Source organism: Dama dama, chromosome 22, assembly GCF_033118175.1.
Source record: "Dama dama isolate Ldn47 chromosome 22, ASM3311817v1, whole genome shotgun sequence".
NCBI classification, from domain to species: Eukaryota; Metazoa; Chordata; class Mammalia; order Artiodactyla; family Cervidae; genus Dama; species Dama dama.
In genome coordinates, this window is record NC_083702.1 from 53211655 (window position 1) to 53233023 (window position 21369).

Here is a 21369-nt window from a genome sequence, read left to right on the forward strand (position 1 = left end):
GCCCTCTAGGAGTAACCTCCACGCTGTGGCCACAAAGGGACAATGGTAATGGCAGAGCAGACCCTCTAGGGCGCTGGCCTCTGGTGATGGACCAATGACCATCACCAAGTGATGACCGCCAAGTACAGACAGCGAGGTACTGCGCATTGTCTCATTGCATCCCAGCAATAACCCTGTGAGGCCAGTACTCGTAACTGAGTACTCCTTTGAAATTCAATACTTTTTAAAGATATAAAATATTGTCTCCATTGACAAAGAGGTCCCACGCTTTCCCTGAAAGAGACCTTGGAATCAGAGGAATCCACAGGTTAGAATAAAATAAGTAGGCAGAATCTCCTGGCAGTTTCGTGGTAAGAACTCTGCGCTTCCACTACAGGGGGCACGGGTTCGATCCCTGCTGAGGGAACTAAGATCCCTCAAGCCACACAGCGTGGCCAAATAAACAAAGTACTTTTCCAACCCTTGACACAGTAAGAATAGATCAAGCAGACTCTTCAGTAGTCATCATATAAGTTAACATGCTCCAATAAGGCCGTATGTCGACCCTGCAACTGATTAGCTGAGTAATCCTGAGCAGATTCTTTCACCTCCCTGTACCTAGATCCTCATCTGTGAAAGGAAGAGATCATATGTTTCTCTTTGAACACAGAGGTTCAAACAGTAGCATCAGTAAATATACACATGCTCACATGCAGAAATATGTTCACACTGTTAATGAAATCATTACAGTGACTGCAGAAGCTCTCCCAGCACATTAAACCACCTCAGTAAGAGCAGAGAGCCATCCAGAGCCCACAGCAGGGGCTGAAGCATGCTTCTTTTCACAGCCATACATACATGCACCCCATCTCTCCCAAGACTGACTTTCAAATGATAAAGATTTGTTTCTGGGTTCTCCCGTTGGCTCAGTGGTAAAAGAATCTGCCTGCCAATACAGGAGACACAGGTTCGATCCCTGATTCAGGAAGATCCCACATGCCACGGAACAACTAAGCCTGTGTGCCCTAACTACAGAGAGAGAAGCCACTGCAATGAAGAGTAGCCCCCGCTTGCCTCAACTAGAGAAAGGCCCATGAAGCAACGAAGACAGCACAGCCAAAAAAAATAAATACATAAAGCTAAAAAACAAGATTTGTTTCTAAAAAGCAAACTATCCCAATTTTCATATACTCATCAACTGTTTGAGAGATCTGTTGGCACAAGCGTGCCTCTGCTGTTCTTGCTTCTTCCCTCTACGTATTCCCCCCACGCTTACATATCCCTGGAGAAGGGAATGGCAACCTACTCCAGTATTCTCGCCTGGAGTATTCTTGCCATGGACAGAGGAACCTGGGGGGCTACAGTCCATGGGGTTACAAAGAGTCGGACAGGACTGAGTGACTAACACTTTCACTTTTCTTTCCTGATACATATACTCCATCACCCCCAGTAACTGAAAAGACTTCAGGTCGTACCTGGAAATTGGCTACAATACCCATTCCGATGCAACCCACCAATCCAAGAACCAAGGACACCAAGTTAAAAACAGGAGTGCTGAAGTAGGTGGTTTGATTTTGCTTCTCGACTATTTTATATCTTGTGTACATTGTGGCTGCCCCTGAAAAAGAAAGACTGTGATGAATTTTTAGTGACCTTTTAGAAGGAAAAATACATGAACAGTTTTGTATGGCTTTTACCAAGATTGTATTGGTTGTAATCAAGATTGTAATCGGTCTCCTGATTGCAATAGTCTTCCCATGCCCACATCCCTGCCCTTGCTCACCTTATTTCTTTCTGCCATCAGACACAGACTTGGACTCTCTTTCTTTCACAAACACACACACACACACACACACACACACACACACACACCTGACTTCCCTGGTGGCCCAGTGATTAAGAACCCACCTGCTGATGCAGGGGACGAGGGTTTGATCCTTGCTCTGGGAAGATCCCATATGCCACAGGGCAGCTAAGCCCATGAGCAACAACTTCTGAGCCCACACGCTGCAACTGCTGAAGCCCATGATGAGCCCTGGAGCCCGTGCTCCACAATAAGAGAAGCCACCACATTAAGAACCCGAGGACTGCAACTGGAGTGTAGCTCCCCAATCTTGGGAACTAGAGAAATCCTGCGTGAAGTAATGAAGTCCCAGTGTAGTCAAAGATAAACAAATTAAAAAAAAAAAAGTACCGTGGGGATCCTGCCAATGTCAGCACAAATAGGTCTACACACCTCATCATGATGTACACTGAAATGCCACCCTTATCTCATCATTCTCCTAATGATAGATTTCTACATTATGTGCTTTTCCCATTACAAGCAATGCTCAATGAACATCCTTGTTCTTTGGCACACTTTCAGTGTTTCTGAAAGACGAATTCCTCGAAGTAATATTCCTGGGTCAAAAAACACTATGCTCAATTAAAATGCCAAGAAGTACCTCCAAATTGCTCCAAGACTGAGGCAATTTATACTCCCACAGAGTACACAATTATTGCATGCCCTTGTCCTTTTAATTACTGCCAGTCCAACAAATGAAAAATGGCAACCTGTTGGTTTAATTTGCATTTCTTTGATTGTCCATGAGACTGAGAAACCTCCAGTATGTTCACTAGTCCTTTGCATTTCTTCTGAAAATCGCATGCTTATCTTTTTTTTATTTTTCTCTTGAGTATGTTCATTTTTAATTTGGAGTTGTTTTTATATACATTAAATACATTAGTCTATTGTCTTCTATAAATATTACAAATTTTCTTCTGGTTGTTTGTCTTTAACTTTGTGTATCTTTCATCACTTATAAGTTTTAATTTTTTATCTACCCAAATCTGTCAGTTCTTTCTTATTTAGCTTCTGGGTTTTGCGTAAGCTTAGATAAGCTTTTCCATCTTAAGGTTTTAAAAATATTTTCCTATAATTACATCCAAATATTCTTATGGTTTTGTTCTTCATGTTTAGTTCTTTAATTGCCACTGGCTTTTGTGAATGGTGTGAGAGGGTACTATTCCTTTTAACTCAGCAAATTTTGCTTACAGAAAAGCTGCACATGATATGCACAGATACATTTAAAATACATTCTTTAGCAATGTAAATTACAAAATAAGAAACAGCCTAAAATATAACAAAAGGGGATTGAATTATAAATTATCATATGTCCATGAGATGGATACTATGCATGTGTCAGGATAAAGTAGATTTCTATGTATTCAATAGTGTATGATAGCCATATTTTTTACTGAATTTTTAAAAGCAGACTAAAGCTAATCATTTATCAGAGAGCATTTTAAACAAAGATATTCATGTCAGATTCTGCCTTGCCTCGAAGCAAAAAGTCACACTGGTGGGGAGATGTTGATAATGGAGAAAGCAACGAGGGAGAGTGTGAGGGAGTAAGGCACGTAGGGGAAATCTCTACATTTTGCTCAATTTTTCCATGTATCTACAAGTGTTCTAAAAAGTAATGTCTGTTAGAAACAGACTCACAGACTTTCAGAAGAGGTTATAGTTGCCAGGGAGAAGGAATGGGGAAGGAATAACAGGGGATTTGGAATGGGCATGTACACACTGCTACATTTAAAATGGGTAACCAGCAAGGACCTCCTTAGCATGGGGAACTCCACTCAATGTTAGGTGGCAGCCTGGATGCGAGGGGAGTTTGGGGGAGAGTGGACACATGTATGTGTGTGGCTGAGCCTGTCTGCTGCTCACTTGAAACTATCACAACACTGTTTGTTAACTGGCTATACCCTAATACAAAATAAAACATTTTTTAAAAAAATAATGCCTGTTAAAAAATAACAATAAAAATAGATACATTAACTAAAACATTTTACTTAACATGAGATTGGGAGCTTTTAATTTACTTATAATAATTATTGTGTACTTAATGACTCAGAGGGTAAAGTGTCTGCCTACACTGCGGGAGACCTGGGTTCACACCCTGAGTCAGGAAGATCTCCTGGGGAAGAAAATGGCAAACGACTCCACCCAGTGTTCTTGCCTGGAAAATCCCATGGATGGAGCAGCCTGGTAGGCTACAGTCCATGGGGTTGCAAAAAGTTGGACACGACTGAGCGACTTCACTTCATTTCACTTCACTGTGTACTTACCAAGAAATGCAGAGAAGTTTATCATAAATCCAAAAATGCCACTCTCTGGAGGTGTTGTTCCTGTGTCACTGAGAAAGAGAAAACATGTCCAAATTAGTAAAAAGGAATTCAGTTCAGCCCCCTGGGCAGGCACGTAATTGGCAGGTATTATATTGTGTTCCTTCCACGTGTTCAGCCACTTAGAATTCCAAAGATTTGATCTGATTTTGTTCCAAAGTATTTTCATGTGGGCTCTGAAAAATTAAAAAAATCCACTTTTCTTCCCCAGTTTTATTGAGATACAATTTTAAAACAGCACTGTATACATTTAAGGTGTATAGCATAATGATCTGACTTAGACACCATGAAACGATCACCACAGTAAGTTTTGTGAACATCTATCATCTCATAGAGATACAATTTTTTTTGAAAAGAAAATTTTTTCCTTATGATGAGAACTCTTAGGATCTACTTTCCTAACTTTCATATGTAACATAGTGAAAGTGAAAGTGAAAGTCACTCAGTCGTGTCCAACTCTTTGGACCCCATGGGCTATATGGTCCATGGAATTCTCCAAGCCAGAATACTGGAGCTGGTAGCCTTTCCCTTCTCCAGAGGGTCCTCCCAACCCAGGGATTGAACCCAGGTCTCCCACACTGCAGGCAGATTCCTTACCAGCTGAGCCACAAGGGAAGCCCATGTAACATAAAACAGTGTTAATTATATTACCCATGTTGTACATTACATCTCTGGTACTCATTTATCTGAGAATCACAAGTCTGGTCCCTTTTTCTATGAGTTTGTTTGTACATTTGTTTGTTTTGAAGTATAAGTGACAATGCTATGTGAGGAAATACTTAAAGTGAATGGTGGTTAAAGTGAATGGTGGTGGTGTTTCGCAGGTGATTCCACCTGAAAACTCAGGAGTATGTGTTCATTTTGTGTGTGTGTATATATGTGTGTGTGTGTTCATACCTGGTGAGGTCCTGACTCTTCCAGGGAGGAGAAAAAAAAAAGACCAAAAGTCACATTTGAAAAATCTACTATTTAAATATTAAATATATATAAACACATCATTTTAATTTTTAACATGACAATTTATGCATAAAAATTTACATTGCTGAAAAGATGATGGAAGGCTGAACAATAAATATTATTGATGCTTATCAGCGCTTTATGGAAATAACAAGATATCAAGGGGATACGCATGATGATAAACTATTTTAACAAAAAAATAGCTTCTAAGAGACAGTTTTCAAATATAGTCTATCAAGGAATTAAAGCTGGAAAGCAGCATTTGGCATGTCCTGGTTTCTATTCTTTCACGCCAAGGTTTACATTTTTATGCTCTCAAGCTGCTCACATAAAGCAGCGTTTCAAAGTGACAGCAAAAGCGTTCCCAACATAAAACAGCTCAGACCCGTCTTGAATGTTTCCACATTTTAAAACAGCTCTGAAATTTAAGTACTGAAAAATGGATCGAGTTGAAAAGATGCACTTCAAAGTGAAGTGTCCTGTATGTGCAGGAAGCAGGAGCCTTTGAGCTTTGTGGACATTTAATACTTGGCGAGTATGAAGAGGTTAATGTTCTCCCTTCCCACGAACGCCCCTGGTCCCAGTTACTTCAACCTCAGTGACACTCGGACTTCCCTGCTGGTCCAGTGGCTAAGACTCTGTGCTCCCAATGCAGGGGCCTGGGTTCCGGCTCCGGTCAGGGAACTAGATCCTGCCTGCCACAATGGATAGAAGATCCTGCGTGCCAAACTAAAACCCAGCACAGCTAATAAATATTAAAAAAAAAAAACAAAAAACCCTCAGTGTCCCTTGTAACTGTAACAGTTAACATCACCATTTTTCCTACAATAATCCTCTTTCTCACTAAAGCGATGTTGACACGGAGAAGGCTGCCGATGTGCAGGATGCCCTTCTGAGCACGACCAGCCTCTGAGTGGGTGAGGAGGGGACGGAACCAGTGATGGGGAGAGCTGGAGACAGCACATGTGTGCCCCGGGGCAGCACTTTGCCAGAAGAGTAATTCACACCGGGGAAAGAAGCCTTCTTTTCTCGCCCTCAGGGTATAAAAAAGCAGCTTCCCAGTGACTCAGGCAAGAGCACTTGTTGTCACAGGTCTGAGAGGAATCTGCCACGTAAGGGAGTAGGCAGAAGGGGGAACAAGGGTGCTCCAACAGGAGATGAGAAGATGCCCAGACTCGGGGACCATCCATCCAGGGAGAGCAAACGGGGACATATTTCAAGGGCCCAGATGTGCAGTCCAGGTGATATTAAACATGCCATTCGAAAGCTCGGGATTTCAGAATGGTATTTTATTCCTGCTTATCTGTACATTTTAAACCATACAGGCAGAATCTGGGAATTCCCTGGTGGTCCAGTGGTTAGGATTCCAAGCTTTCACTGCTATGGGCCTGTGTTTAATCCATAGCCAGGGAACTAAGATCCTGCAAGCCACCCGGGGGTGGGGGGCCAAAAAAAAAAAAAAACGTGGCCACTTCTAAGAACTTTTAAGGATAGTGTGCTCAGTCATGTCCAACTCTGCAACCCCATGGACTGTAGCCTGCCAGGCTCCTCTGTCCATGGAATTTTCCAGGCAAGAATACTGGAGTGGGTGGGTTGCCATTTCCTCCTCCAGGAGATCTTCCCGACCCAGAGATTGAGCCCAGTCTCCGGTGTCTTCTGCATTGGCAGGCAGATTCTTTATCACTGTATCACCTGGGAAACCCTTTAAGGATAGTAGTGGTTGCCTACTCTTGTTAATACAAACAGAAGGCTCCCTCTTTCATCTCAGCCACTGACATGTGATCCTGACGAAGAAGACCCGGAAACTCAGGGTCCATGTGAGTCATGGCCATGGTACATCATCAAACACCAGAAGGACTGGGAGTTCTGGGTAATACGGAGGGCATTCATCACCACACAATCAGCCTTGACAAATATCACCCAGCTCACTTTGGGAAAATTGGAATGAGACATCACCACCTAAGAGAGGAATCAGAACTTCTGCCCGACTGTCAACCTTGATAAAGTGTGGACCAATTCGGGGTAAATACAGTCAAAAACAAGACTGGAGCTGCTCTGAACACCAATGTGGTGTGATCCGGCTACTATCAAGCTCTGAGGAAGAGCTCCCAAAGCATCCTGTCCTTGTAATCAGATAGGGTGGGGGACCCTAGAGGAAGTGAACCAGATGTAGCTATTTGACAGAAGAGAAACCACTTTAGGCCTAAGCCGCTTTGTGATCTAAGCCTGGCCACAATGCTTGCCCTTGAACAGGTCTCAGCAATAACGATCTTGAGGGAACAAAAGAACAAACAACTGCCTTCAGGCAAGAGGAATAAAAATAGCAAAGGTAACAAATAATTGTAAAGACTCTCAGTTCTGTTTCAATAGGAAAGTTAGCCTGAAGCACTTTCTGGAACTGTTTTGTGGAATTCGGTTTCCCTGGGGTGCAGATGGTAAAGAATCCCCCTGCAGTGCAGGAGACCTGGGTGGATCCCTGGATGAGGAAACCCCCTGGAGAAGGAAATGCCAACCTTTCCAGTATTCCTGCCTGGAAAATCCCACGGACAGAGCAGCAGCTGCAAGGAGTCAGACAGGACTGAGCAACCGAGCAAAACCCCTCTCGAGGGCTCACCCACCAGATCAACGGGACCCTAAGGGATGAGAATGTTGACCTTTTCTGACCTTGTAGTTCTCAAACTTGGATACTGTTGGCCTCTGCCTCAATTCTGTGCTGAATTCCCCTCCGCTCAAGCCCCTTCATGAGTAGGCTTGTGCCCTTAGCTAAAACTTCCCTAATTTTACTTTGGGGGTAGATACTGCTTTGGGAAAGATCCCCAAGTGTTTTCCTTGCTTGCTGCAGCCAATAAACCCTTCTTTATTCTGTTCTCTGGCTTGGCTGTGTCTCCTGACTTGATACCCACCAAGAGATAAAGTCAGTTTTGGGGGTAACATCATCAGGAAGGTTAAGTTCTTCGGCAGAAGAGCTGAGGAGAATATCAAGGGGGTGTGTGTGTCGGAGGTGGTGGGGGAGTGGTTGTGTCCTGGCTGCTTGAAGCCACAAGGTGGGAGGGCTATTAAATGTTCACAAGTGCTTTTCTTTAAAACTATATGCATATATATTTTTCATATACATATCTGTGTCAGGCGGAAGCTGTAAGGCTATGTGCATATACACATATATATTTTATGTATATTATATCTATATGAAAGACTTTCTGACCTTAAAATGTTCTTGAAGTCTTTTGGTCTCCACGCTAATATTTTACATAAGTAAATATTGTGTCACATTTTCTGCCCTGCACTAGAATCCAGAGCATAACACCCAAGGGAGTACCAAGGGAACCTATGGTACTCTTCTTATTTACTTAAAAAAAATTTTTATTTATTTGTTTGTCTGTGCCGGGTGTTAGTTGCCACATGTGGGGTGTAGTTCCCTGGCCAGGGGTCGACCCCACACCCCCTGCATCGGGAGCGTGGAGTCTTAGGCAAGTCCCGCATTTTACGCTTTTTACGCCCACAGTGAATGGTCACATTGTGCAAGAGGAGAGGCAGTGGGACCTGGCTGGCGCAGTTGTGCCTGGGCACCTGATTCAGGGACGTGGAGAACGAATGCCAAGCCCAACCAGCGGCCTCCCAGCTTGGCAGAAGGAGTCCTCTTACCCAACTCCCACCACAGAACTCTCTGTCACTGACTTAAGCCCTGCCTGGGTCCCATCCACCCTCACTTGCCTCCTGGTAAAGGAGGCACTTCCTGGAAATGATATGGGGATAGGAACTTACTGTTCACTCGCTTGGGGCTTAGAAGCTGTGGAGGCTGTTATGTGTACCCAATTTTGCCTAGGAAATCAATTTATGCCTATATTTACTGTATTTGGAGAAGGAAATGGCAACCCACTCCAGTACTGTTGCCTGGAAAATCCCATGGACGGAGAAGCCTGGTAGGCTACAATCCATGGGGTCGCAAAGAGTCAGACATGACTAAGTGACTTCACTTTCTTTCTTTCTTCACTGTATTTACATTCTACAAGTTTAGTTCATCACGGAAAATTCCAAGTGGTTTATCTAACATCATTCTCCAAAATAATGTAAACATTAAGCCGGTTCATAATCTACCTGATGCTCAGAGGAAGAAAAACAATACAAATAAGACACACATGATAACATGTTTGGTCGAATACTGCTCTTTAAATCATTGGATACATGTGATTCCATTCTATTACCTTAAAGCCTAGCCTCATGGTTTATTGGGGGAACTGAGACGCTGACAGTATGCAAAATTATCTGTGTGCCCAGACTGAGGTTTATTAGATTCCCCTAAAATCCTAGGCCCATTGTTTGGATGATTAGCCAGGACTTAGAACCGAAAAACACTTAATGTACCAGTAAAAGGAGATTATCATTTCCTTTTTCTTCACATTTAAATATATTATTCAAAGTAAATATTATAATAAATAGTCATTCCAGGGAATGCTTTTGGTGATCCAGTAGTTAGGACTCAATGCTTTCACAGCCATGACCCAGGTTCAATCCCTGGTCGGAGAACTAAGATCCCACAAGACTCTTGGTGAAAAAAAAAAAAGAAGAAGAAGATACCATTTTATTACTTTAAATTATTAGGGCTAATTTTTTGGCAGCTTCATTCAGTGATTATTCTAGGGCAAGAGGTACCCTATAGCTATGTAAACTTTTTTTTGAGGTGTAGTTGATATAAAATACTATCTTCAACTACTTTTAAACTTGAGAAGAATATCCTAGTCATAAATTCAAACGACTTGCTCTCTTCTCACTTTATCCACATGAAATACAACAACATTTTAAAAATACTGCTAAGCATCTCCTACTTGGTGGGAATTGTGCCTGGTGATGAGGATACAAAGGTGAACAGATAATTCACTCTGAGAAGCTTCAGGCAGTTCAGTTCAGTCGCTCAGTCGTGTCCAACTCTTTGCAACCCCATGGAAAAGCTTAGTATCTGACAACAACAAAAAAAATCAGATTCATTGATTCAACTTATAGTTACTGGTAGCCTTTTATGCAGCAGGCAATTCTGTAGAAGGGCTTCCCATGTGGTAAAGGATCTGTCTGCCAATACAGGAGACGGAGGAGCTGCGGGTTCCATCTCTGAGTCAGGAAGATCCCCTGGAGAAGGAAACGGCACCCCACTCCAGTATTCTTGCCTGGAAAATTCCATGGACAGAGGAGCCTGGTGGGCTACAGTCCATGGGACCACAAAGAGTCGGACGTGACTAAGCAATTGAGCATGCACACACGAATGCAGTGGCAAGCAAAACAGAAAAAGTCCCTCTTTTGTGGAATTACATTCTTGTGGGCGGCAATAAAAATCATCTAGGAGTAATGCATGCTGTGAAGAAGAGGCAAGCCGGATAAGAGGACAGAGAGAGATAGATGAGCTACCCACCCGAGACAGCGTAATGCGGGAAGGGTACTTGAAACAGAGATCTGAATGAAGCGGAATGTTTGGGCCAGGAAAATTACAAGCAGAGGGCAAAGCCAGGTCAAAGGCCAGAAAGTGGCAATATATCAGGGGAACTGGAGGGAAAGAGGCATGGCTGGAGGGGAGAGAGCCAAGACCTGAGTGCACGCGGGCAAGGGGATCATGGAGAGCCCATGGGTCATGTGAGGCAAGGCAAGGACTGTTACTCTAAGCATGAAGGGAAGCCACTGAGGGCTGAGAGCAGGGAAGTGATATCAAGTTGACTGATGTTGTTAAAGGATGTTGCAAAAAGACTGTGAAGAGGCAGGCATGGACCAGGGAGACTTAGGAAGTAATTTCAGTAGTTTATCAAGAGAGGACAGTGGCTTGGACCAGAATGGTAATGAACAGGGAGGCATAAGAGGTCAGACTCTGAAAATTTTTCTGAGAAGAGTCTCTAAAAGACCATCTCTGCTTGGACTATAGCTGCTAAGATTACAAAAGGAAAAAAGTTAACATTGCCTCAACACTTATACTTGGCCAGGTTCATCTTATTTGGTGTTTAGAATGTTTTAAGGAAAGTACTTACTGTCACCTTCAAGATGAAAAACGGAGTCACAGAAAAGAAACTTGCCCGAGGCCAAAGAAACTGTAAATGGGGAAGCCAAGTCATGCATCTGGAGCTGTCTGACTTCGATGGATACAGTTTAGAGCTCTACTATGCTGTGCTGTTACATTTCTTTTCATTATAACATGTCATCTCCACATGAATTTAAAGAACTGTCTATCTCACAACTGGGTTCATACCAGCTCCCTTCTGAAGTCATTAGTAGGTTGTCCTTAGTATGCTGTGACTCTACGCTTCATGTTCCTGATGGACTGAAATGCAATGACTGTCGGAAAGAGGACTGTTCAGTGGAGCACTCTTTTTTAAGTTGAAATTGAGCATTAATGTTGAAAAGTTGTCAACCCTACATCAGTCAAGACTTCTGAGCAACCCTCTACTTGCCTTTTACAAAGTAGGGCTACCAGAAGAAAAACATGCACAGGTTTAAGTCAGTGGGGAAAAAAAGAATTTTATGTAATCAAAAGATGTTGAAAACCTTAAGAGAAATTATATACATTTATAGTTGACTCAGAAGCCAAACAACACTATGAGCTACGGAAGTTTAGGATCTTCGATTTCCTTAGGGCACTGTTAAGACTGAAATGTCATTAAGTCATGTCAGAATATGTGACTGTATAGACAGAGACCTCATTACCCTAGTATTTATCTCAAGTCCCATTGTTGCAGCTGAACGAGGAAGCACAAGTCACGAGTGCCTGAAATTCACTGTAGTTAATAATAAAAAACTCGGGATTTCCCTTGTAGCTCAGTCAGCAAAGAATCTACCGGCAATGCAGGATACCTGAGTTCGATTCCTGGGTCGGGAAGATCCCCTGGAGAAGGAAATGGCAACCCACTCCAGTATTCTTGCCTGGAGAATCCCATGGATAGAGGAGCCTGGCAGGCTACACACAGTCCATGAGATCACAAGAGTCGGACACGACTTAGCGACTAAACCGCAATAATCAAAAAACCTGGTTTAGGCAGGAAGCCATCAAAAACTATGTGGATATGGCAGGAGTAGGGTGGGGAGTAAATCAGGAGTTTGGAATGAACAGACACACACTAATATATATAAAATAGATAAATAACAAGGATCTATTGTACAGCCCAGGGAACTATATTCAATATCTTGTAATAATAACCTATAATGGAAAAGAAATTGAAAAAGAATAGGTAGATACATAACTGAATCACTTTGCTATGTAACTGAAACTAACAAAACATTGTAAATCAACTATATTTCAACTAAAAACAATAAGTAAAAATTACATGAATATGCACACACCACAAATATACAACTCTCCACACATTCACTTGCCCGCGTACTGACGCCGGCCCAGGCTGTCACTTGTGCTCCATGAGTCCACCATGTGTCCTCCTAGACACACCACATGTACTGTGGGTCATCTCATTCCCAGTTTGTGTCTTTACAGTGAAGGGAAATCTTAAAAACACTTTTGAAGCAGTTTCAGTATCAAATCCTTCTAAGTTTTTCATCAGGTTCTGTACATCTTTACACTTGTCATAAACACTACTAAATGGACTGCAATTTTTGACAACTTGTCTCTTTGGAATCTTTCCGAAGCACTCAGCTGAGTTCCCTTAGAAATGACAACCATCTTCTTGCATTCACAGACCAACAGTTCCTGTACACTGATTTTATTTTATTTTATTTTTATTTATTTTTTTGTTTTGTTTTACACTGAGTTTAAATCACACAGTCACAGTGAAGAAAACACAACTGGCATAAACTCACTTGGGAACAAACAGAGCTGGCATCTGACAGGTGGACAAAGAAACAGATGAAAGAAGAGAGCGAGCAGCCCTGAGAGGCCACTGCTGGGAGGGGTTTCCAGGCACCCCCGCTTCCGTCACTGTGTTTTTCAGAGAATGAGTCTATCAGTTAAGAGAGCAAGTTGATTAAGTCGAGGTTGGTTAAGAAAGCTGCAACTATATTCACAAACTGAGTGGTTATAAAATTAGCCCTCACCTCAACCAAATGTCTTTTCCCACTTGACACTGGCATCTATCCAGACCGAAGTGGACTGGTCCCTTGATATTACTAATAGCAAACACTAACAGAGAACTTATGTTCTTGACCAGGGCGTTGATGAGTTCTAAGTGAGTTCACATGTTCATGCATCAGGCAGGTGCTATTATTAACCCACAGAGATGCAAAGAAAGTTAAATGAATTGTCCAAAGCCCCACAGCTGGTGTACATGGCAGAGTTGTATTCAAATCAAAGGTGTCTACTCCAAAGTTGTCCCCTTACTTACGACACTATGTTCCCTCTCAGTATGATTATCAAGTGTAAATATTCACAAATAGCACTACAAAGTGAGGGTGTAAAATATGGAAACTTTCAGGAAGTCAACAGAAACGCTTTTGGAGAACAACTGGAATCACAGTCAAAGTTAATGAACAATGAACACTGGCAGAATGAGCTAACAGTTTCAGAGAGGCTGAGAAAACTAATAATACGGACCCTTGTGCTGCAAATGATCTTAGCAATCACACAGAATATATTAATCACCTACTACGTGCTTCAGTTGACTTTGTTGGCAAAGTAATGTCTCTGCTTTTTAATATGCTGTCTAGGTTTGTCATAGCTTTTCTTCTAAGGAGCAAGCGCCTTTTAATTCTATGGCTGCAATCACCATCTGCAATGATTTTGGAGCCCAAGATAATAAAGTCTGTCACGGTTTCCATTGTTTCCCCATCTATTCATTACAGGAACTTTCTCTTTTGTTCATTACGGGAGCTTTATCTTTTCGTTCTGGTTGATCCATTAGAAAGGGATTTTGTTCCTTATAAGCATTAGCACATAGTTATGATTATAACCTAAATTTTGTGATTATTAACTAAATAAATAAGGATAATTTTTAGATCCAGTTTTGGAGTTAAAAGACCCAACCTTTTACTTTGTTCACTATGTGATTTGGCCTCCCTTTTGGCTTAATTCTTGGTGATCCCAGTTTTCTGCCATCTCTCACTAGGCAGGGTGTGTGGTCATGAGGAGGAGCAATGGGAATAGCCAAAGACCACAAGCCACCCAGGTGGCGTAGTGGTGAAGAATCTGTCTGCAATGAGGGAGACCCAGGTTCCATCCCTGGGTTGGGAAGATCCCCTGGAGAAAGGAATGGCAACCCACTCCAGTATCCTTACCTGGAGAATCCCATGGACAGAGGAGCCTGGTGGGCTATAGTCTGTGGGGTTGCAAAGAGTTGGACACAACTGAGTGACTAACACACATATGCACAAGCCACCCAGCAAAACGTACTTGCACAAAAAGTGAGACTAGGCTAATGAAATGCAATCAGGATGCAGAATTGGCAAAAATTTAAAACTAAAGGGCCACAGAATATTCTGGAAGTAGGAGACACAGGCCAAAGCAGACGGTATAAAAAGAGAAAGGCTTATCAGCTAGGATAAAGGTGACTGAAAATAGCCTGAGGGATTTGGTAGGAGAAGAAATATAAGAAACTATAACAAATTAAGCATGATTGTACTTAAGAATATGGGTGTGGCCTTGTAAAAATCTAAACGAATTCTTTGAGGTTGGTTTTTATTTGTCTTTGGTTTTCACATCCCTGCATTAATGGGCTTCTCAGGTGGCGCTAGTGGTAAAGAACCTGTCTGCCAATGCAGGAGAGGCATGCCTGTGTTGAGAAGATTCCCTGGAGGAGGAAATGGCAACCCACTCCAATTCTCCACCTGCCAGAATCCCATGGACAGAGGAGCCTGGCGGGCTACAGTCCATAGGGTCACAGAGTCAGACACAACCGAAGCGACTTAGCACGCACACAGTACAGAAACTACTTGTTGAATTTGGTGGCTGTTTTAATCCCCATGCTTCTAACTTAATTTTCTGATAGGAAACATTCATTTGGCTAAAAAATAAATTCATCTACAAAGGTATGGCAAGTTTAGAAGATGTTACCTTTGGGAGAAACTGGGTAAAAAGATACATGAGGATGACCTACAGGGGGTAGGGGGCGTGAATGGGAGGCAGGCTCACAAAGGAAGGTATATATGTATACTTAAAGGCTGAATCACATTATTGTACGCAGAAGCTAACACAACATAGTAAGCAACTATCCTCCAATTAAAAAAAAAGACACATGGCATCTTTAATATTTTTTATAACTGGATGTAAAATGACAGTTATCTTAAAATTAAAACATTAATTTTTGTTTTTAAGGATGGCAAGGCAAGTGTTATTCCCACCCTTTTATTTCCATCTGCTAAGGTCTCAATGACCATGTGATCATGGCCACCTTCTTCAATCATACATAAATAAACCACTGTTATTAGTTTCTTTATGCAAGCTAATACAAACGTATATTATTTCTCCCTTACCCCCTTTACCATGGTAGCTTATTTGGTTCTGAGTCTTGCTTTTTTCCATGTAACAATGTAATGGAAATTTTAAAGAGAGTATTCTATGTGTAGAGAGCTTTAGTTTGAGGTATTCTTAGGTAAATCATACTTATTTAGCCAGTCGTCTACTGATGGACATTTGTATTGTTTCCAACCTTTTGTTATTAAAAGCCGTTATTAATACTTTAGATATTATATTTGTGTCATTTTGATAACTAATGCCTAAGTCCCTCCATAGAGACTGAATCATTTTACATTCCCACCAGAGATGGACGGGAACCTGTTGTCCCAAAGTCTCGACAGTAGAATGTGTTATCAAACATCTGGGTTACTACCAATCCAGTAGATTTTAATTTTTATTCCATTCATGAGGTTGAGTATATTTCCATTTGTCCATTATAATGAAGAATAACAATGCTGTCAGAAAATATCTGATAAGAAAGCTGAATTTGATCCTTTTACTGGAAAGAGGTCCTTCCACAGTTCTGAATCCTATTTAAAATGCATTGGCTAGGGTTTCCTTGGTGGCTCAGCGGTACAGAATCTGCCTGCCAATGAAGGAGACTCGGGTTTGATCCCTGACCTGGGAGGATTCCACCTGCCGTAGAGCAACTAAGCCCAGGGGCCACAACTACGGAGCCCGTGCTCTGGAGCCCGGGAGCGCCACTGAGCCCACGTGCTGCAAATTACTGAAGTCAGCACGCCCTAGAACCTATGCTCCTCAACAAAAGAAGCCGCTGAAGGAGAAGCCCGCACACTGCAATTAGAAGTCGCCCCTGCTCAAGTCAACCAGAGAAAAGCCAGGGCAGCAACAAAGACCCAGCACAGCCAAAAGGAAATACATAAAATTAAACGCAGTGGCCAGTGGGGATCATTTCATCGTGTACAGAGATTGCTATGCTTCACACCAGGAACTGAGGAACTGCTGTAGGTCAATTACGCTTCAAAACAAGCATCAGATCTGAAGTTCCCAGAGGCGGGGGTGGGGGGAGGATAACATGAAGGTAGCCAAAAGGGAAGCCTGGCGTGCTGCAGTCTGTGGGGTCGCGAAGAGTCAGACAGGACTGAGCGGCTGAACAAGCAAAAGGCGCACACTTCAGCTTTAAGAGGAGGACGTGCTAGGGAAGTAAAGTACAACACGTGTAACATAATGAACACGGCTGTATGTTAAGAGAGTAAAGCTTAAGGGTTTTCATCACATGCAAAAAAAATTTTTTTCTTTTCTTTTGTATCTGTACGAGATGACAGGTAGTCACTAAAATTGTTGTGATGATCATTTCATGATGTACATAAGTTAAATCATGATACTCTACACCTTAAGTTTATACACCACTATATGTTAACTGTATCTCAATAAAACTGGAAGATAAATAAAACTGTAAAATGCAATGGCTTTTATTTAAAGTGTTCAGTGTTGCTTAAAAACATCAGAAGATCAGATTGACTGAACAACGACCTCACATCAAAGGGTCGTTGTTTGGTTCCTAAATTGTGTCCGACTCTGCGACCCCATGGACTGCAGTACGCCAGGCTTCCCTGTCCTTCATTATCTCCTGGAATTTGCTCAAACTCACCTTCATTGAGTCTGTGATGCTATCAACCATCTCATCCTCTGTCGTCCCCTTCTTCTCCTGCCCTCAATCTTTCCCAGCATCAGGGTCTTTTCCAACAAGCTGGCTCTGCCTCAAGTGGCCAAAGTATTGGGTGCTCACCCTAAATATGTCCAAATCACTGACCCACCACCAAGGGCCTATCAAGCGCCCTAGAGGGCTCTGCCCTACCCTGGAGGGAAGAAAAACAAGACTCACCGATGAACGCCCAAGAAATAGTAAATTCAAAATTTACTTCATGGATCTTACATGATCAACATAATAAATAAGCAAATCATATCGTTTGTTAGAAGGTAATAGGTGCTATGTTAAACAAGACTGGATTGAGGCCAGAGGATCAGGAGCCCTGTGGGCCATCAGAGCAGGCCTCACAGAGATAATATTCGAACAAAGAAGGAGATAAGGAAGAAAGCCGGTGACAATCTGGAGGTAGAGCATTCTGGTAGACAACGGCCTGTGCAAAGGCCAGAAGGAAGATATATGCCTAACATGATCAAGACCCAGGCAGGAGGCCAAGGAGGCTGGAGGAAAGTGGAGGGAATGAGGGGAAGGAAGAATTGGAGGCTTCTTTGAGGGCAGAGATGAGTTAGACAGTGAAGTTGCTGTGCAGGCTCAGTCGTGACCGATTCTGTGCGACCCCACAGACTGCAGCCTGCCAGGCTTTTCTGTCCATGGGATTTCCCAGGCAAGAATACTGGAGTGGGCTGCCATTTCCTTCTCCATGGGATCTGCCCAACCCAGGGATTGAACCCATGTCTCCTAAGTCTCCTGCGTTGGCAGGTGGATTCTTTACCACTGATCCACCTGGGGAGCCCTCAGAAACCCCTGCAAAGACTCAAACGCTGCCTCTGATCACCTACCCGATTCATACCAAATACTATCTGCCCCGGCTCCCCTGATAGCTCAGTTGGTAAAGAATCCACCTGCAATGCAGGAGACACCAGTTCGATTCCTGGGTCAGGAAGATCCACTGGAGAAGGGATAGGCTACCCACTCTGGTATTCTAGGGCTTCCCTTGTGGCTCAGCTGGTAAAGAATCTGCCTGCAGTGTAGAAGACCTGGGTTCAATCCCTGGGTTGGGAAGATGCCCTGGAAAAGGGAAAGACTACCCACTCCAGTATTCTGGCCTGGAGAATTCCATGGACTATATAGTCCGGGGGGTCACAAAGAGTCAGATATAACTGAGCGATCTTCACTTTCACTATCTGCCCCTGACCTTCAATCTGGTGACAAAGCAAGCTACTACTTTCTCAATAAAAAGCTTTACAGGGTGAGAACTCTTTCTTTTTACACCAGTCTAAGAGGATCTATCCCACTTCAGAATCAAGAGAAGCGAGACGACGAGGACAGAGACTAGCGAGGAGAAACCAAGCCGAGGTTTCTGCAGGGGCAGCTGGCCTGATGGGAAAGTCATCTTGCATGGGCAAAACCATCGCTACTCCAGACTGGCTTCTGTGCATCCTTCTGTGCTTGCATCCTTGCACCTTTAAACTCTAGTCCCAACTTGCTCCACCTTCATTTCCCCTTCGTCGCCTACTAAAAAGACTATGTAGAGGATTGCTCTCCAGGCAGAACGGCTGCAAGAGGCCCTGCAATTTCTGTAATCTCTACAATCCCTACAAATTAAGAAGTAACCTTAGTTAGTTAAGTCGCTCAGTCGTGTCCAACTCTTTGCAGCCCCATGGACTGTGGCCCACCAGGCTCCTCCATCCATGGGATTCTCCAGGCAAGAATACTGGAGTGGGTTGCCATTTTCTTCTCCAGGGGATCTTCCCGACCCAGGGAACGAACCCAGGTATCCCGCATTGCAGGCAGACGCTTTAACCTCTGAGCCACCAGGAAAGCCCAAAGCAATAACCTTAGGCCTCACCAACTTTCTAATCCCCTCACCAATCAATATAGATCCAGAGGGGTAAGACAGGATGGATACACCACTAGGATAAGGATGGATCTTTCTGACGTTTAAGGAATGCCATTACCACGAGAAAGGCACAGAGCTGGGAGCCACAGGAAATCCAGACATGTGTTCTGGGCACTGACAAAGTGACTCTCAATAAAGGTAGAGGCCAAACTTTCCCTGTGGCCCAGTGGTTCAGACTGTGACTTCTAATGTATGGGGCATAAGTCAATCCCTGGTGAGGCAATTAAGATCCTAGCAGTGTGCCCCCACCCCCAAAAAAAGGTAGAGGCAAAAATGTCTGAAAAATGAAACCGTATGGCGACAACATCTGAGATGTCACCAATCACTGACAATCTGAAGACTCAGTACCCAGAGGGATCTTGGGCAGCTCCATACAAAAGAACTTAGAGCGACTCTCAAAGACCTGAGGGTAGCGCGGTGGTGCTTCTGGCATAGGGATTAATCTGGGTGTGAGTTCTGCTTCCAATTTCCCCGCTGTGACATCAGTGTCACAATGATGATATTTCAACATCTGCTTAAACTTAGTTTCCTTGCAAGAAAGAGGAGCCAGACAGCCGCTTTTCAAGGATGTTGGAAAGTGGAAGTGAAATCCAGGAGCTGCTTTAACATAGGGCTTCCCAGATGGCAAATGAATCTGCCTGCAATATGGGAGATGCGGGTTCCATCCCTGGGTCAGGAATACTGAAAACTGGCAACCCACTCCAGTATTCTTGCCTGGAGAATCTCGTGGACAGAGAAGCCAGGAGGGCTACAGTCCGTGGGGTCGCAAAGAGTCAGACGCGACTGGGCGACTAGATTTACCTCTTACACACTCAGCAAGTGCCATCCGTCAGGACCCACTCTGGTCTCAATACCGCCCAAGAGGCGTCTGCCCGGTACCCAGTCCGTGAGTTCCCCTGTCTATCCTGAGCCTCTCCGGATGCCACTCTGTTCAGTGTCGGGGTAAAATCGGAACTGCTCAGCTCCCACGCCCTGTCTCCCAGTCCATCCCAGGACCACCTGGGGCACCCTCTTCTATACGTGGGTACCCGATCTTTCGGCAGGACGCCCAGTAGGGTCTGGACACCTCCCTTCCGCAGCAGCAGCGCTCCCTGCGCGGTGCCCCGCGTCCCGCCTCCGTCTGCCGGCTCCTCACCTGATGTAGGGCAGAAAGGGGTTGACGTGCCCGGAGAGCACGGCGACCACGTAGGAGATGATGAAGGCGGCGGACGACCAGGTCACCAGCAGGAAGGGGACGAAGGCCATCCCCCGGAGAAAGCACAGCATCGCGCCGCCACCGCCGGGAGGGCGCTGCGCCCTGCGGGGCCGGGCCGCGGGGCAGGTCGCTGGGCTGCTCCGCGCTGCCGGGAGGCGGGCGCGGCGCACGTGCGGCCAACAGCCGCGGGCGGCCGGGCGGACCCGAGGCTCCGCGACGGCCGGGCAGGCCCGGCTCCGGAGGGAGGGGACGCGCGGAGAGCGGAGCGAGGCGGCTGGCGGCGAGGCAGCGGCCCGGGGTGGGTGGGGCGCGGGCGGCCCGGGCTTGTTGCGAAACCGGTGAAGTCACAAAGCGGCGGCCCTCGCTGACTTGCCCGCGGCGCGGCGACCTCCCCGCGGACGCGACGCCGGGGCTGCGGGGGACCCGGCTCCTTTCGCTTTTGGTTCGGCCTCCCGGCGCGGGACGCGGCGGGGATGCCCGCCCGGACGGTCCCAGTCTACCCGCGCCGTCGTGCCCCTTGCGCAACTCCGGAGAAACGGATCGACTCGTCCCCGCCCCTCCTCCTCCCCTCGGGGTTTCCGGGGTACCGGGCCCCGAACCCCGACGGCTTCCTCTGCGTGGTCCCGCCGCCCGCGCGTCGCCAGGGAGAGCGTGACCGCCGCGTGGCGACATCTTCCGCGCCCCGCCCGGCTGCACGGCTCCGGGCAGAACTGTTGGGGGACGTGCTCCCGGCCATGGCACGTGGATGCGGCACCCACCTGGGCGGTGTCCACCTGGAAGCCCGGGGCGTGTGGAGGCCCGGGGCTGCGGGGGTGAGGGTGCGGGGCCCGGCTGAGCCCTGGCCGAGCCTGTGCGGCCCACGGTTCCTCCCTCGTCCCTCCCACCCCCGGGCGGACTTCTCTTTCCTAGAAATTAAGTTTCTGTTTCTCTCACGGATCAGGGTTAGCCCAGGCTTGGAGCTCTGGTAAGACTGGTAATAGTGACTTGGTACATTTCAAACCCTGCGAAAGGGATTCGTGCTCTGGAGGCGCTTGCAAGCACGGAGATTTTGAAATACAGTTTAGGAGTTCTGAGCTCAAGGAATGTGACGTCACGGGGTCACTGGTAACCAAACGTGAGTTCCTTTAAGCCAC

At 45.0% G+C, this 21369-nt stretch overlaps 1 protein-coding gene across 2 annotated transcripts in view; it reads right to left on the bottom strand.

Moving 5' to 3' along the window:
- Positions 1-21097, bottom strand: part of DRAM1 (DNA damage regulated autophagy modulator 1) — a 33865-nt gene extending 12768 nt beyond the window's left edge. Inside the window, exons 1-3 of one of the 2 annotated variants that reach the window (XM_061125531.1) lie at positions 20995-21097; positions 4090-4157; positions 1455-1597 (exon numbers count right to left, since the gene is read on the bottom strand). In XM_061125531.1, coding sequence (XP_060981514.1) covers positions 1455-1597; positions 4090-4114 — 168 coding nt within the window. In that variant the 5' untranslated portion in view covers positions 4115-4157; positions 20995-21097. Of the gene's footprint in view, positions 1-1454; positions 1598-4089; positions 4158-20176; positions 20377-20994 lie in introns of those variants that run through there. The other variant, XM_061125530.1, reaches the window with a different exon arrangement.
- Positions 21098-21369: the final 272 nt, after the last annotated feature.